The sequence below is a fragment of the Natrix helvetica genome (assembly GCF_964273705.1).
Source record: "Natrix helvetica genome assembly, chromosome: 3".
Lineage (NCBI taxonomy): Eukaryota > Metazoa > Chordata > Lepidosauria > Squamata > Natricidae > Natrix > Natrix helvetica.
The window spans coordinates 85,917,367-85,936,272 of NC_138549.1; the positions used below are offsets into that span (position 1 = coordinate 85,917,367).

General features: G+C 37.1%; 1 protein-coding gene across 2 annotated transcripts in view; it reads right to left on the reverse strand.

Moving 5' to 3' along the window:
- DPYD (dihydropyrimidine dehydrogenase) overlaps window positions 1–18,906 on the reverse strand; it is a 628,073-nt gene that overhangs the window by 64,145 nt on the left and 545,022 nt on the right. For both annotated transcript variants that reach the window (XM_081946459.1, XM_081946458.1), the window contains one exon: window positions 4,609–4,788. In XM_081946459.1, the coding sequence (XP_081802585.1) occupies window positions 4,609–4,788 (180 nt within the window). The remainder of the gene's footprint in view (window positions 1–4,608; window positions 4,789–18,906) is intronic.

Below are 18,906 nucleotides of genomic sequence, written 5' to 3' on the forward strand. Positions count from 1 at the left end.
ATTTTGAATTCCTAATGTTTGGCATGCCACTACACGCTAATAGATTAGCTTGACAGGATTGACAACTGTCAAGTCATTTTCTTGTTTAAATATCTTTTCATCAAATAGCAGTAGTCCATCTCCTGAGCACCTTGGGTTGATTGATTTGGGGCTGCAGGGGAAAAAGAAGATTAAGAATCTATCTTCACTTGAAAGTTTTCTTACAACACTCGCTGCTGAAATGAATAAAAGAACATGTTATATCCCCTATACTTAGGACCCAAAGTTTTGCACTCCCTTCCATGATTAATAAGGGAGAAAAAAACAACATATTGCTTCTCGTGAAGTGGAAGTTGCTGTTCAAGAATTATGGAAAAATGCATTAATTCCCACATGGAAACAGACACAATGGAAGAATGGGTGGCAGAACTCATGGAGCAGAAATGGTCAGCCTATTTTAATCAAAGAAAAAAAAATACATCCAAATTTGTTTCTACCTGGAAACCGTTTCTAAAGTTTGTGCTCAAGACAGAAAAAAAAAAGAAAGAAAATCTGACTTTGGGATTTGCTGATTAGATACATTTGCCATTATAGAAATGGTGTGTGTGTGTGTGTGTGTGTGTGTGTGTGTGTGTGTGTATGTATGGAGTATGCAAAAGTAAAAAGTTCAGGCTGAAATTTTATTATTTTTATTCTACTCTGCTGAAAAGAGTTAGAAGTTAATACTCCCCCCCCCTCTACTCCACATACTCTTCCCATTATTTCTCTTCCCAACTTACTTACTATCTTTATTTTCACTTGCATTTTATACTTTGATAATCTCAATAAATATTATATATGTATACATTCTTATATATACTGTACAAGAATTATCTTCTTCCAAAGGTGTTAATTTTTCTGTGCTGAGGACTTTATCTGACTTTGACTTACGCTTAATTAAAAAGAGATATGATAAATGCAACAATGCATTAAGAATTGTCCCTTTTATCACACTAAAAATCACAACTGCTTTTATACTGACAGTTTTCAGACACGGCACTCAGAGCTTTTGAGCCACAATGTCTCAAATTTTGTTATCTCCGCTTTTTTTGATTTGTGGTTTTGCTCTATAAAACCCTCAATGGCTTTCTTTGTAGCTATTTCCAGAATGGCCAAATCCAATTCGAATTTATCTAGCCAACGAAACTTCTGGCACTGGCCCAGTTCAGGAAGGCAAAGGAGACAAACTTTGATTGTCATTCATGTTGAACATGCCAGCTAATTTTGGGGCAAACTTGACTGAAACTGACTATATATTTTTAATTGGTTTATTATGGCTTAGTTTTCAATCAATTTTACTATGGATATTTTATTTCTATAATTACCATGGATGTTTTAATTGATGTTAACTGCTGAAAGTCTTGGATGAGAAATGAATGAATTAATGGTTATTCCTCTTTTCCCTTCTAAAATGCAGACAATATCCTCAGGTTCTGGAATTTACTAGTACAAATTGAAGTTGAGCTAAAAATGTGAACATATAGTATCTCGCCTGTAAGGCACAGTGACAGAGAAAAGAAACAGAACAACAGAGAAAGATAAAACACCACAAATTTATCTCAGACTGGTACTATGAGAGGATCTTGGCAAAGGAACAGGAATTTTTCAATGCATAGGATGGTGGCTTTAAAATTGTAGCGTAGAGGCAAGGCCCAAGGCCATTCATCACTAGGGAAGAAAGCAAGGGTGGGTTTCAGTCGCTACGCACCAGTACGCACATACCCCTTTGTGAAATTTAGTGTGCCTTCCCGTACCTGAGCTTCTGGAGGCCCCGTACCGGAATGCTCCCTCCCCTGGCCTGCCCCCCCTCCGCTCGCTCCCTCTGCCCGCCCAGTCACCGCTCGCTCAGCCTGTCCGCACCAGGCTTGCCCCACCCACCCACTTCCTTTGTCAGAGCGGAGGATTGGGAGAAGCCCATGTGGCGTGCACTCCCTTCTCTTTGACAGCCGTCGGACCGCAGGGGTGGTGGTGGTGAGTGGTAAGTGAAGAGAGTGCCCGCCAGCATCCCTGCCTCCTTCCTTTGCAAGCCGCAGCAGCGGAGAAACAGAGGGTTCTTTTTTGCCAGCCTCCCAGCTGATGCATTGTGGCAAGTACGGTGTGTATGCACATGGGTGAGGTGCATGCCTTCCGTGGCATGCCCAACACCTTCGGACACCCACCAGGTCACCTGCCAAGTGGCAGAGAATTCTGACTTCGGCAAAAGGAAAAAAAAGTCGTTTGAAATTAGCCCTCTCTGCTGCTCTGCTAAAAATGGTGGGAACCAAGGCCAAGAGATAACAGGATGACACAACCATATTCGGTTAACCCCCAGAGCAGTAGGAGTCTGAATTGGGAGCTCTGTGAATTGGCTTGAAGGACACAGAATGCTGTGATCATAGTATTGATTGGGCACCAGTTTTAGTTCATAGAATATATCTACGAATATAATTGGAAGGGATGTGTGTGAGAGACAGGGGGGGGGGGAGAGGGAGAAAGAAAAAGAGAAAAAGTAAGAGAGGAAGAAAGAAAGGAAGGAAGGAAGGAAGTGAGAGAGATCCACACAAGAAAGGAAAGAGGAAAGTAAGGAATGGAGGGAGAGTGAGAGAAAAAAGAGAGAGACAAAGATAGAAAGAGAAAGAGAAAAAGAAAGAGAAAAAGAAAGAAGAAAAGAGAAAGAAAGGAAGGAAGAAAGAAAGAAAAAAGAAAGAAAAAGAGAGAGAGACAAAGGAAGGAAGGAAGGAAAGAAAAAAGAAAGAAAGAAAGAAAGAAAGAAAGAAAGAAAGAAAGAAAGAAAGAAAGAGAACTTATGACTACAATTGAGCCCAAAATTTTGGTTGCTAAGCAAGAGCGTTGTTAAGAGAGTTTCACCAGATTTTTCAAGTTCGCCACTCCCGCCAAGCCACTCCCACCCTGTCACATGATCTCCAAGCCACTCCCACAAAACAGGCCACACCACAGAATAGGTTCTAAAACATTTTGAAACCCACCACTGGAAGAAAGGTTCATGACTTCCTAAACTGAGTACCTTTTCCTAAATAGTCCATGTTTCCTGTTATTTTCCCCTCCTCTTAGTAATTTTGAAAGTCTTTGAATATTCCACTGTCAAATGATTCCAAAAGAGATCTTCTTGACTTAAATTCATCTTGTCTTATTCTTGTACTTTTCTTTTCCATTGGAAACTGACTTACAATGCTTTACCTGTAAGTCAAGAAAGTCACTTTAAAAAAAGAAGATCCTATCTTGTGTATGATTTGTATCCCCTTAGCCCTCTCTTACAGCCCCACCAGTAGAACAGACCAGGAAATCCATAGGGAGGCAAAAGCTACTTTTATTGAGATTGGGGATAATAACAGAACTTTGCAATTGGGTTGTATCTCCCCTCCTTCAAATAGTTTAGTGGGTTAGGGAGACATCTGCCGGAGCTACTTCTGAGTATGAGCTCATTGTTCTGGGCTGAAAATCCTTCATTTCCTTTTGCCTAAGCAACAGAGCCTACATATGTCCATCAAGGTCATCTTCCTTCCTTTCTTCACCTCACTATATTTTAAATAGAGCATAAGGGAAGGTACAGTATATTGATTTTGTTGCATCTTATTGAGATTTTTCATTAATGGTGTGTGAAGTTATACTGTTTTAGTATAAAAGTTCAAGTAATTTCTGCAGCAATTTTGTATATTTCCCTGTTAAATCTGAAACAATGGCTGCATCTTTATCTCAGAATCTTAGGAGGAAGGCTAACAAAACAGAAAAACATTGAAACATTTGCAGTAGTATTTATTTTTATCATGGGAGGCAGAATGTGCACCCAGGCTTCCTCTATTCTTGTATCCAGTTGAAAGAAAGTCCAGTTGCCTTTTGAAAAAACATATTTGGGACTACCATGACCTGGGTGACTGAAAATCTCCATAGACACTGTCAAGATTAGGTTGCTGTAGGATTTCTCTCCATAAACACAGGTACTATATTCAACTCACATTGGATTGTTTCTGCAGACTGACAATCATTTCACACAAACAGTGTTCCCTGCCCCTATTCTAAAGATCTGAATAATTACACAAATGAACAATTCACATTACTTAGTACGTCTGTAAAAATACTAGCCAAATCCACAACATCACAATAATAAACAAATTTATTTTTCAGTAATCAGTAAGGCTCAATGGGATTAGGCCATCACTTTTCTCCCATACCGGCCCAAGAGATGTTTATAACTGGCCCCATAGCAGAAGCCTTTTTGCAACCACTGGCATTTTTGTTGAGTATAACTTGGCAATGGAGGAGATAAACAGAGCTGAAATTGTGACCATTGTGTTTTCTTCCATCAGAAAGACAAAAGAATTGTCTACACCAGAGGTGGGTTGCCAATTTTTCTACTACCGGTTAGGGTGTGCTCTCGTGTGCGCTTGTGTGCGTGATGCTTCTGCGCATGTGCAGAAGCATCAGGGCAGGTGGGTGGAGCCTCCCGCTGCCGGTACTACCGGTTCACCTGATCCGGGCCAAACTGGGAGCAACATACCTCTGGTCTACACCATGATATAATATAATATAACACATTTTTGCAGCTAAGTATTAAGAAACAAAGCAAGAAACCAAAGGCAACCATTATCCTACCTTTCCAATCAACTCGGAAATTTTTGGTACGGGTTTTCCTTTTTGATGCTGTATGGTTGGTGGGCTCTGTCCTTCCCAGTCTTGAAGTTCCTCAAGGCTTTCCAGATATAGCAGAGCCTTCAGCCCTGTGCAGTAGTCCTCAATTACAGTATAGTCTTGGTTCTGAATTGCACTGCATACCTAAAGTAGACAGATATCCAATGTTATTATGGAAATGTGTTCTTATAGATGTTATGATCAAAAGGTTTGGTATCTAGTGATCATAGACAACAGCTGCTCAGAATGTATGACTTCATAAGACATCCATTAATCCTGGATTGTTTCACCTGCTAATCTATTATGCAAGTCAGTGGTGGGATTCAATTTTTTTTACTATCGGTTCTGTGGATGTGGCATGGCAAGGAAAGGATACTGTAATATCTTCATTCCCACCCCACTCCAGGGGAAGGACACTGTAAAATCTCCATTCCCACCCTACTCCAGGGAAAGGTTACTGCAAAATTCCCATTTTCTCACGATCAGCTGGGACTTGGGAGGCAGAGAATAGATGGGGGTGGGGCCAGTCAGAAGTGGTATTTACCGGTTCTCTGAACTACTCAAAATTTCCACTACCGGTTCTCCAGAACTGGTCAGAACCTGCTGAATACCACTTCTGATGCAAGTAATAAACAGATTGAAAGGAATGAACAAATCATTCTGCATTTCCCCTCTCTCCCTTTTCTTTACGTGGTCAGTATACCAATCATCAACATTTCACCAATTATGTTCTGTCATTTCGGTCAAGTTCAAGTATTCTATATTTTTTAATTGCAGATGTGTAGTACAGTAAACATTTATTTCAATGCACATAATTATTAGTAGGATCCAGTAATGTTAATGAGGGTTTTATACAGGTTTTAGAACCGGAAGATAAAATTATTGTTCTTGAGCAGAATAACTGCAAAGCTACCACATAACAAACATCATTACAAAATAAAAAGATATATTCTATCCTAGTATCTAACATGTAATATAGATGTAGAATGTATTATGCAGCTCCTGAGGTTTTAGTTACAAAGCATCTCTTTAGCGTGCAAAGTTCTGGGTTCAATTCTCAGTATATCTAGAAAGAGTTGGAAACCCCACAAAAACTGCTATTAAGTCAGCACATAGGACTCCCTGATCCACCTTACGGTAGCTTCCTAATGTTCTTATGAATGGACTGTATTACTAACAGAGTTTTATTATTCATAAACAAGCCAAGTATCTTTGCATGTGTCAAGAAATAGAAAATGGTCAACTATCTCAAGGGGGGAAAAAAGATATTAAAAGTGCCCACATACACACATACACAGATATAGACACTGGACATCTATAATTAACTCCTTCAACTTTCAAGGCCACAGCTAATAACATCCCAGATAGCATTATCAAACTTTCGTTTCTGGTGTCAAGTGCTATATTACAAGCTTTTTATTCCAGGAGGGAAAAATACATGTTACCCTTTAAAATAATGTGCATACAACTGTGTAGGAAGAAACAAGGAATAAGTATAAAATATGCACAAGAACATTTCTTATGCAGCCCATTTACATTACTTAAAACCTGTTTCTCTGGAGGAACACCGCAAGCATTAATTAGGTCTGCTATGCTTCCCATAGATTTCAGCGCTGCCTCTCTTTCTCTTTCTTTCTCTCTCTCTCTCCTCCCTCTTTCCATTTCTTCAGAACAATTATAGAGATTATCTTTATAATTTCCTCCACAGGTTATTTAACTGTAAAATTCAACCAATGATTTATTTAAATGTCTTTGTTTGCTAAGGGCTTCTAATTTTTAAATATACGAGGAACGCTTTCCTTACTTCTTTGGAAAACATAAGGGAATGCTGGATAGGTAGATAAAAACTATAATGTTCTATATGCTTAAACTAAGTCAAATTGCCTTGTTGAAACCTTGTTCTTTTTTTGACAATATTCATGTACTTGAAATGTACAAGAGGTTTGATTTCTAATTAATGGTTATCATTTATTTATCAGATAAACTAAAATAACAGCATAATTATTGTAAATCAGGAAGCTATCAGGTCCAACTACTACCTTGTAGATAATAATGATACATGCCTATAAATATGAGATTTCTGGAGGGACAAATTGTGGAACGCAGATAAGAAGCATGTTCAGATAATGGAAAAGCTACTAACATAAACACGTCTTGATGGGCTTGAAATGGCTACAATTAGTACAAAATTAAGGCACACAGAGTATGTTTGACCCTCAAAACAATATGCAGTAGAGTTACATGAGTTACATTATGATTTGAAAGCATGCGTTGAAGAAGTACCATTGAATGATTTCACTCTGAACCAAACTGCCTTTTGAAATGCATCAATGATCAATTGCTATAAATTAAATAAAATAAATAAATAGTAGTTTTACAGATCCCAAGGATCTGTATTCACAGAGTTGGAAGCAGCCAAGTGATTCTATGGATAGAAAATTCTTGAACTAAAAATACAAAGGCAGGAGAACATGGTTTGGGATTTGTTATGAGATGTATGGTTTTTAGAAAACTATAGTTAGCACATGTCACTACAGAATTTACTGTGGGGAATTATGCAAGTTGGTTTAATATATTTGAGGATTACTAGTTTGGGACAGCCGCTGTTGATTAATCCACTTAGTCTTCCTTCACAGACTTGTTCCCTGTGGGTAATCTTCAAAATCTATATTGAAATTATCATTTTGTACACATTCTCCGTAGATAAGTTATGTCAATTATTGGAAATGCTTGCATTTCCATTGTCCAAAATGCAGTGTCCACAGTTTCCATTCTTTACATCTGCCATCCGAGACGCCAGGATACAAAGAAGTACCTTGCAAACACAGACTATTATCTTATGTTAATTGTTGTACATGGTATTTATACTGTCAAAACTGATGTATCTCCATGTATCGCTTTAAAAACAATGTCAGCTATCAAAGGACAGCAAAATGAGTTTTGGAGATGTTTCCACGGCTCCTTCATCTATGCTGTAGTGATTGCAGCGCATTCATGAGAGATCACAAATGTTTCACTCTGCTATCCTTTTCCTCTAGATTTTGTTGAATTGATAAAATTCCAGCATTTACAAGAATGCCATTTTGCTTCCTCCAAAGATGGAGACTTAGCTCAGCTTTGGAACTAAATGACAGAAGATTGTTAAGTAAAAGAGCTTTCCAAATGCCATCCTATTAAGAAGTCATCCTTTGACCTTGCAGTTTCATATTGATGGGATAAGCAATGAAAATTCTTTACTCAGAATCTTTGTATCTTTGAAAGATACTAGAATAGACAAGCTATTTTGTATTTTTACTTTTAAACTGGTTGACTTTTTCTTTGAAATGCTGTATAATGATAAAGCACTAAAAGTATGCATGAAGTATTATTATCATGTATTGCGTAGGAAGCAAATTTATCACTGTTTTTATTTTATATCATTTTTAGTTTAAAAAGTTAAAACAATTTTTCCCACTTTTAGAAAAAACATTAATGGAAGATCTATCTTAATTGTTTTTAATTCAAAAGGAATCATTTCCATAAGTTTATGATAATATTTTGGGAAGTACAGAAAACTGCAATAAAATATTCTAGGCAAGAGGCATTGATCCTCATTAAATATAAAATTCTTATTAAAAAAAGAAAAAGGCCAACTAAACCTTGAAACTTGTTTTGAATAATGTATATCATCCTTTAGTCAAATGCAGCTAATATTTGTGAAGCTACAAATTCCAGTCCTACAAAATTAGATATTCAGGCATTTTAAAACAACTTTGGGAGAACCGGTTGTTAACTTTCTGAGCAGTTTGGTGAACTGGTTGTTGTAAGAAATTATTAGAGAACTGGTTGTTAAATTATTTGTATCCCACCACTGTGTGTGTGTGTGTGTGTGTGTGTGTGTCTGTGCGTATGTGTGTGTGTCTGTGTGTCTGTATGTCTGTGTATTCATTTTTCCCAAGTTTAATGTACCAGTTAGATAATGTTTGAAGGGATTGATCATCGACTTCATAAGACTGGAAGTGTAAAATGATTGAGTGGCCATTGATAAATGGAATATGGACTTGTTCCAGTTTTGCTCATTTTTATTTAATAAGTTTCTTAATATACAGTAAATTGAAAAGATAAATATAGGGACACTAAGGTGAAGCTGAACTGCATATTAAAATATATCAAGAACTTTGGGTTTATAGAGCAAGGAGGGTAGGAAAGAATTACAATGGAAAGAAAATGATATTTCAGATTTAGGATCTTGGACTGATGATATATGTTTGTTCTCTCACATAATGCTGTCTTTACCAATTCAACTTTTTTTCTATATGTCTGCTAATGTTTTAGCTGCCCCTCTTTCATATTTAAGAAAATTTGTATGGGTTTTTTTTTCTATTCATTTTTTGTATAATAAAGAAAATAAAATATTTGTTTAAAGAACACAGCGATGACTATGAGCTGAGATAAGAACATTCATTTTGAACAAAGAGTCAGTCATCCTTATTGTTTTAACTATGAAAGCCATTCGTATTTCAACTGAGCTTTCAGTAATGATTAAATACAGAACTGGTCCAAATAAATCTTCACCTTTATTTGGTTTTACGGTAGTTTTGGAAGACAAAATAAATTCTAATTCATGCATCACCAATTTCATTGTAGCATTCCTACATTCTTGCTCAAGGCATCGTGAGACCAATTAAACACTATTAATTGTTTCATTGGTAATTTCCAAAATTTAAGAAACAATTAAAAGTTCCAGTAAGCCAGGATGAGGAATCTATATGATTCTTTCTGGATTTTCTCTTTATAGTCAAACTCTGTTTGGAACTGGACAATGATCTCGTACCTCTGCTTTAAAATTATTGAATGGAATTTGCTTTTGAGGCAGACATATCAAAATTATGCGACTGCAGAGAAGGTTGCTCATGACATCACTTGATTGACACCCTGATTTGTTCTTCCTTGCTCCCTTCAAATAAAGAATACCACCAAAATGTTTAAAAAAAAGTTGACCAATGAGCTCATGCTGATGGTAGTATTACATATATTTTTTTAAAAAAACAAATTGGTCTGGTCTGAAAACCGTACCCCAAAAGAACCAATAAGATGACCTGATAGAAAGCAATTCCCTAAATTCATTGCTAAGATATTGGAGCCCAACATGAGCAAGGACTATTGAATGGTTGTTGTTTTTTTGCCTTTGTATGCTTTTGATTATTCTTATCTGATATTTCTATTGTTTTAAACATTGTTTTGCTGCTTACAGTGGTCTCAGTGAGATGTGCAGTATATAAATCAAATCAAATAATAAAAATACATAGTATTGGTGGGATTCAAATAATTTAACAACTGGTTCTCAGCCCTAATGATTTCTTCCAACAACCAGTTCACCAAACTGCTCAGAAAGTTAACAACCGGTTCTCCCAAAGTGGTGCGAACTGGCTGAATCCCACCACTGGTATTGTCTGGTTTTGAGGTTCCTGGAAGTGCCTGCTTTGCTTCTGTGGGAAATGTTGATCAGATATATGTTCTTTTGATCTGATGCAGCCAAACTCTTTTCATGTCTTTATATAAAAGGTGAGTATTTCTCATCAGTGAAAAATGTCTCAATCCTATTAAGAGCCCAAATAAAATATATTTATCTAGCCTAATATCAACTTGTGCATTGCTTTTCTACTCATGCTAACCTTAATATTAGCAGAAAAATGTATGTTTGCTACCTTCCTTTTAATTTGTGTTTTTTCATAGCAGTAAAATATGGTAAACAATCCACTTGAAATGCTCATCATTTATCAAATTTTCTCACATTACTTTATGTATCGTAAAATCAAGTGATTGCATTTTTGATAACCAGGGAGTGTGTATGCGTATTACAAGTGTATTTCAATTCTTTCTCCTGGGAAGAAAGGATTAAAGAAAGCCAAAAACTAAATTTGTATTTCTAAAAAACCATCAATCCCTTTTTAAAATCAAACTTACCTATTTTGAAACAAAATCATTTAAATAACTTATAATGAAGAAAGTTTCCTTTCTTTTGTAAAAAATAGAGCGCAGTTAAAATACAGAGCATTATTACAGGTGTAATTTTACCATTGCAGCTCCTAGGGAAGGTTTTTGCTTCAGCTTAATAGAGAAAGATGTCAGGACTGAAAGATGGCAGGCCAAGAAGTCCAGGCCACCTAGACATCAACAAGTCTATCAATTTGGAAACTGTCCTAAAACACTGAGACTGAAAACACTAAGGAGAAGGGCACGGAGAGAGCTAAAATGCAAGGGATTCTCTTTTTGGAGTCCATTCTGGATGAACTTTTATTGGCCTGCACTTTTGACAGACAGAGATCTGTAATGAACAATACTGAAAGCAAGAATTTTGAGGCCCATACTCCAGGGGCCATATTTTTGTAAGCAGCAAGTCTATCAAAACTAGCTAGCAAAACAATTTTTCTGTCTTGGGACCTCAATTTAGTCATGGAGTGATTAACCTCTCATCCTTTTGAGCCTATTCCTTCAAAACTGCTATATTTTCTTTTTGTTAAAATTGCTTTTGGGCTCCATCAGCTTGGCTGTAAGAATTTGTGAACTCAATTTTGTGTCCACGAAAGAAGTGCATTTGTGATCTATAAAAGAAGAAAAGTTCTCTGACCCCTAAAGTCCTATAGGAATAAAGCAACACCTTCCCCCTTTCATACAGACAAGACACAGTTCCTTCTGCTTGCCTTTTTGCCCGGATAATTTTCAAGTATTGTAAGAGCAAAATGGATGGTGTTAGAACACTACAAAAAATCTCAGTTTCTGAAACAATTTCTTCATTCTTTGAAGAAATGACTTTTGGCCAGATAGTCCAGACACTATTGTTGACCGGGAGGATTGCTTTAGAAAATGCATGGTTTTTTAAAATAACTTTTCAATATAATGCTGATTACAGAGCTACAGAGCTGAAAATAAATCTATAAAATGTAGATGCTTCATCCTATGTAAGAGTTTTCCCCCTTCATCTTCCTCAACTGTAAAGCCAATGTTGAGAAATAAATATTGTTTAACATTGTCTAAGTAAAGGAACAGGATAAAACTGAATGAAATTAACATAAAGCAAATATGCTTAACTTTCACGCTGAATTTTCCTATTTCCTATGGCTTCCTTCCTCTTCTTCTCTCGTCTGTATGCCTCAAACCTATTTTAGAGTTTGCTCCAAATCAATTGACAAGATCTGGGATTGTGAAGATATTAATAATTCATTCTCTTGGCAAAACACTGCTCAGCAGAAGGACACTAGTAGATCCAACTTTACAGGTCTAACTTTTCCAATTTCACCATCAGTGAAAATTGCTTAAAAGCAGCAAGATTTATGATGAACCATTCAACAACATTTTCATTCAGTGAATAAATCCAGGATGGAAGAAAGAATACATCATTAGAACCTCATTCATTTTTCAATATCCTGGCCAAAAGGATGAATATATTTTCTCTAATACAACAAGTGAATATTCAAAGAATTCAATGGCTAAAACAGACCTAATTTTATTTTCAAATGAGTCTGTCTGTCTCTGTCTTTCTCTCTCTCTCAGGATCTTGCCGTCTCTCTCTTTCTCTATCTCTCACACAAAATATTTCTAGGGCTGTGTGTGTGTGTGTGTGTGTGTGATATATATATAGATATATAGATATATATAGATATATAGATATATAGATAGATAGATAGATACACAGAGAGAGAGAGAGAGAGAGAGAGAGAGAGAGAGAGAGAGAGAGAGTGCAAGAGAGATCAGAAGTGACTTGTTCTATTTCTTTTCTCGTTACAGCTGCTAGAAATAATGCCTACAGAATCCTTTTCAACAAAAGGTCATTTATGTCAATGGACAGCACATAGAGGATCAGATCACCTGCGGTAATTGCAAATTAATGCTCTACTGCTAATGCATTAACTACATACTATTGATCTACAATTGAATCATACAGGCTGCTCTGAAGTGATTTTACTTTAATATTTTTTGTGCTTTTATGGCATATTTGATAATGCAATTTCTCTTTCAATTGGAATTTTCTATAATTGTCTCCATTTTTAATTTCTTATACTAAGATGATGATTTTTTTTTAAATGCATGTCTCTGCCTCAAAAGCCTTTTAAGAAAAACACACACCAAAGAGAAAGATGTGACTGGGCTGAGGACATGCATATGGGAAGAAGAGATATGTGAATCGAGATGAAAGTCTTATTTGTCAAATAAAAGATTTAAGAAAAAGAGCTTACTTAAAAGAAAAGAAAATATGTTGAGATGGGATGCAACATTTTGTTAAACATAAATATATTTAAATATTTAATCCGTTTTTCATCACAGAAATATCACAAATTTGGAAATCTAATTGTAGGAGTCTGACACTGCTATTCTTGTGTTTCTCTTATGGTTACGTAATGATAGCTTTAACTTTTCATAGCTTTAAGGCAAAACTAATATCCATCCCATCTCACTACTGTATGCAGTAAGTAGTGAAACTGTGTAATTTTAAAACTTTAAGGAAGAATCATGGTATGCTTTGTCTGTGTTTCATCCACTATTTTTATCACCAGAACAAAGTATGTTCAGATTCAATTTTAAATGAAGTATTATTTTCCTTGTTCAAGTGTTGATTGTCTGGTTATATCAGATTGAGGGAAAATATCACAATATGTTTTAGGAGGCAGACTCAAAGGTAAGCCACCAATAAATAACAAAGTCAAAAGACTGTGATTAAACAGTCAGAGAAGTTTGTTTTCCTCTATTTTTAAAAAAAGACTGTTAATTAATTATTTAGCATATCTCTTAAGCTGAAAACATATGAGTTCTAGAGCACTTCCCAGAGGTGGGAGACTTGCTAGATCTCCATTTTCTACAGTGAAATTCACTCTTGGAGAAGAAAAGATACCCAGGTAAAGTTCTTCTGAAAGTGAGTGTTTTTAAAGGAAGAAAAAAAATTCAATCTTCAAGCAAATAGATCAAGGCGCTGCCATGCCTTAGAATCATTGAATAACACAGTTGGAGGGTAAGAGAGAAGTTCTGTGATGAAACCTCCCGTGGAGTGTAGGACATTCTTTGGAGCTATCAGACTTAGAATCTTCTGAAGGATGCTAGCTTCACCAAATCCTGAATCTAGTGTAGGAATCTTGAATTGTTCGAGGGAAGAAATTCTGGTCTTGTCCTTCTTCTGGCCAGGGGAACCTTGGCAAGACTAAAAAAAAAAAAAAAGAGGCCAAAACAGATCCCTTCTAAGTAAACGCTATTTCAGCAGTAAGGCATAGGGCTGTGCCAGTGACGTGCAGTAAGGGGAGGCAGGGGAGGCAGAGCCTCACCGCTCTCATCATGGAAAGAAAAGAAAAAGAGAAAAGGAAAAAGGCGAGTACTGAGGTGAGGATTAAAAAAGCCTCTAAAGAAGGGAGGACTGTAACAACTTTGATCTTTGCAAGGGTGCAAGCAAAATACCCCAGGATCACAGTGGCGGGGACAGCAATTCCTTCCGCTGCGCTGTGGAGAAGAGCCGCGCTGTGGAGAAGAGCCACGCTGTGCAGGAGGCTCTTAGTGCTAGCCTCAGATCAGCGCGAGCCGCAGTCCCCTTCATGTTGGCTCAGGAAGGAGGTGAATGGGACTGCGTGTGCAGGAGGCTCCTCAGCGCTAGCCTCAGATCAGCGCAAGCCACGGTCCCCTTCATGTTGGCTCAGGAAGGAGGTGAATGGGACTGTGTCTGCAGGAGGCTCCTCAGCGCTAGCCTCAGATCACCGTGAGCCACGGTCCCCTTCATGTTGGCTCAGGAAGGAGGGGAATGGGACCGCGTGTGCAGGAGGCTCCTCAGCGCTAGCCTCAGATCAGCACAAGCCACAGTCCCCTTCATGTTGGCTCAGGAAGGAGGGGAATGGGACCACGGCTCGCGCTGATCTGAGACTAGTGCTGAGGAGCCTCCTGCACAGCGTGGCTCTTCTCTGCAGCGCAGCGGGAGGAGTTGCTGTCCCCACCACCGTGATCCTGGGGTATTTTGCTTGCACGCTTGCAAAGATCAAAGTTGTCACAGTTCTTCCTTCATGATGATCATTTGATGACGTCAGTGCCTCACCAGCCATAAACCTCACCGCATGTCACTGGGCTGTGCAAAATGTTTTCAACTGTTTCATGCCTGAAACACTCTGTTTTGCCTTGGAAATGTTTCCAAGTTAACGTGTTAATGTGCTTTGCACATCCTTACAGAGATCTATTTATTTTGAAGTATTCTTCTACATTGCCTCACAAAGTCATTATGGCTGGCTGGCTGCAGTTTTGGAAGCTTATAAGCCATTGGACGAGTTAAGAATGAAGTTGGCAAGACAGGAAGCAGCAGCTTCCAGCCTCAAGATAGGAGCATTGAGGGGCTGTGACTCTTTATCTGGGAGAGTGGCTCCAACAGACTTCAGGAATGACATCAGAGCTTTCCATCCAGAAGGCTCTAATGTTAGGTACAGTTACGATACTGTGCAGAGCTCTCAATCTCCTAGGCCTCTGGTACAGGATCTGAGATTGAGAAGACATATGCCACCCATAAAAGTGAGAAGAGAATTTCATTTACACACATAGGAAGACAATTTTATACTGTAGTGTGTGTTTATATATTATTTTATGTATGTATGTGTGTGTATACACACACACATACACAAATGCAAAATAATATACATATATAAATGGCCGGGTGTTTGTGTATTTGTGTTTGTGTGTGTGTGTGTTCCAGCATAACTCTGGAATGCCTCAAGCAATTTCAACTAAACTTGGTACACAGATGACTTACTTTCTGAAAAAAATACTGTGGGGATAAGACACCCCTAACACCCCTTGGGGTTTGTGTTCTGTTAAGATACAGCTTGTTGTGCCTTAAAATGGTATCTACTGTACTGCCGTAAAATGGCTTCTACTGTATTGCTGTAAAATGGCTTCTACTGTACAGCACAGTGTAGTTGCCATGGTAACAGCTTCACAGTACTCCACATGGAGGCTCCCTCTGGTAAGGGGGAAAATCCAACATTAGACATTACGTTTGGTCCAGATGTTTTCCCCCTATAAATAAATACCCGGGAACACTGGGTTATCAACTAGTACACACACATACACAACTATTAAGGAACTTTCTATCAAGAAGTTAATTCCTAAATAAAGTGTCTGAATTCTCTGTAACCAACATTAGACTAACTGCATATTTCTCTTGTAGCAGCCAGAACAGTTAATCCAAAGAATAAGCCTTTTCAGTTCTGATCAATAGTATTTTTTGCAAAATAAATAATGATACAACACATGAATTCCAATGATTATTCTACTTCCAAATGAGAAACCTATATAGAGGCCATTTAAAGCAGCAATTTAAATTTGTTTGCTTGTGCTTTTTGGGTTACATAAGAGTAGAACTTTTTTGTGTACGTGAAGAGAAAGCAAACAGCATATCTTGATTGCTCTGGAACAGCTACTAGATTTCCTATCAATATGTGAATCGGTTTTCCCAGCCATATTACTCTATTGGTCTCCGAGTTCCTTTCATTTACTGAATATCTGATATTCTGTCATACCCCTGGCAAGAAATCAGCAACTAGAGGAAGAGAGGGAAGACGCACCTGTTAAGACTTCACTCTGGAGGTCAGAGAAATCAAGCTGAAAAACACCCCACTGCATCTACATACCCTGACTCACTTCTAAGTCTTAGCTACTCAGACTAGAAGAACATTCTCAACACTGCATTGAAAGCTAGAGAGAAAAGAAACAACAGGCAGGCTTAGGATGAATTGCCATTTCCTAAGTAGACCATTTTCTTATATCAGAGTTGACCAGTGCCTAATATGTTTGGGTAGAAGCTGGCAACTTTCATCATATAAAGGCTCTTTCTATAAATAACTAAATCTTGACACCTGTGAAAGCCTAACTTTGTGCCCCTTGCTTCCAATGAACAAAAGAGTCTAATCTCCTGTGGCTTTGTTACTAGCTACATTTTATTTTTGGGAAATTTTGGCAGTTTCCTTGCTCCTGCTCAGTAGATAGACACTTGGCTTCAATACGGACTATTTCTTAAGGCAGGGTGGTAACAAAACTTTGCCACTGACTTCAGTAATTGACCTCTGATAATTTCAACCCCAGACTGTTAACAATTTTGCTACAACCTTATGAGCCAGATAATTCCTTACCCACTTTTGGAAAATGTTAACTTTCAGCCAACTCAATCTTGGACTCTCTTAATGTGAGCTTGTGAGATATCCATATTCTGTTTATTTACCATATTTTTCACTCCATAAGATGCTCCTGACCATAAGATGCACGTAGGTTTAGAGGAGAAAAACAAGGAAAAAAAATCTGCCTCGGCTTCCCAGCGTCCATCCAGTATTCATTGGCTAGCGTCCTTGCGGCAAACAAGAAACAGCTTATTTATACTTTGTTGACTATTAATGGGAAAACTAAATATTTGCTTAACTTTCTCTTCTTGAAAACAATGAGGCATAAAGATGCTCAACTTAAATTAGATTGATTTGTGCATATGTAGATACTCCTGCACAAATGGCGTTGAAGGCAACAATAGCTATAAAATAATATTTTATGGAACTGTAATCAGAAGCCTTCAAATATGTTATTTTTAAAAACAATGCTGTTATTGCACTCTACATAAAATTATCCTACCTTGGAGTTTTTGATAATCATTTTGCAAAAAGAAAATTGTTGATCTTTTCTCCTGCACTACAGTGATTTGGTCTTGCCTCACAAATTCCAATTCTTGTGATTCTCCAAAGATAGTAAGAATGCCAATTTATTATGTAGGGGTTTTTTTTGGCTCTCTATTCTGTTACGTTTTTAAAATGTATTATTATAAGCAAGTTTCAGATAAATTAATAACAAACCCGTTCACCCGTCTAATCATTCTGCCAAGTTATACGTTAACAAACTAATCAAGATATCAATTTTTGAAGTCAAATCAAAATCCTTAAGCAAGTTGGAAGGAACACTATAATACATTTCAGCTAATCTAACATTTTAATAGAAATCTTCAGGGGCTGTGTGACAAATTGTAGGAAGTTATACAGTCCTTTGGTTGAGGTTCAGTTCTAATTAGTAATCATAAATGAAATCAATGGAATATTCCCCTGCTGATCATACTTCTTTCTTTTTTTCATACTGCTCTCAATGCTGCTTTAGATCAAGAATAAAGGGGCGGGGAGAGGGAGTATTGTTTATAATATTCTAACAATTAAACGTTTCTGACAATATTAGTAACTTTTATTTAAACATGATAATCTGTTCCATAATGTAATTTTATCTGTGACTAGACAATATTTAACATTTAAAACATTAATTTAAAATTTGAATGAAATCTCTCTCTTTCTCTCTCTCTCTCTCTCACACACACACACAACTCACGCAGAGAGAAATATTTATTAATTAACTGAGTTTAATTAATTATAAAGAAAGACGGTATACATACACATATGTACACTCAGCCTTACTTTTTTAATTTCTGGGAGTTTAGGAATGAAAGGATTTTTCAGAACAACATCCCAGACTTTCCAAAGAGATCGAAAATCTATTGTACCCCTAAACAAGGTCTGAGCTGTTGAAACTGATATTTAACTCTTACGTGTTTGGTCTGTGAAAAAAAAATCCCCATCCCTGACTTAAGACAACTGACACAACTTTAAATCTGCCCTTAAACAAACAGATTTTTTTTAGCTTTAAAAAAACAGAATTTTTAAAGCTTTGTCAATTCCACTTCTTCGATATCTGAGACTATCTGAGTCTGGTTCTCCCTCCCAATTCCTATATGCCTTGGGTTTTTGTATTTTCACTGATGGAAATAATAATTCTAATTTCCCGTTGAACATTGCAAGCAGAAGGTCTTGAATGTTCCTTTCTGACTTTTTTCTCCTTCCATCCATTAAAAAAAAAATCAATTCAAATCATTATCCTCTTAGGTACCATGAATGTCTGCTAAAAGTGAAAATGCCAAAAATTGACAACATTTTATTAAAAAGCATAAACTTTAGTATTGGTTGGAGATGTGCTAATTGGAAAAGGTGTTACCCGACTCCTGACTTTTGACAACACAGCTCTCTTTCTACTATTCTAGACAGTAGATTAAAAGTTATTTTCCATCTACAGTTTTACTGCAATTTAGTGATCAGCCAGATTTTTTTCAGTCAAGCATCAAATTATTTGTAGAGCCAATGAGCATCTCCATTTTTCTGTCATCTAACTAACACGTTAACCAGAACTCTACGACATCCATTTTCTTGGGACTGATGTAAAACAATTGATGAATGCTATTTTTACATG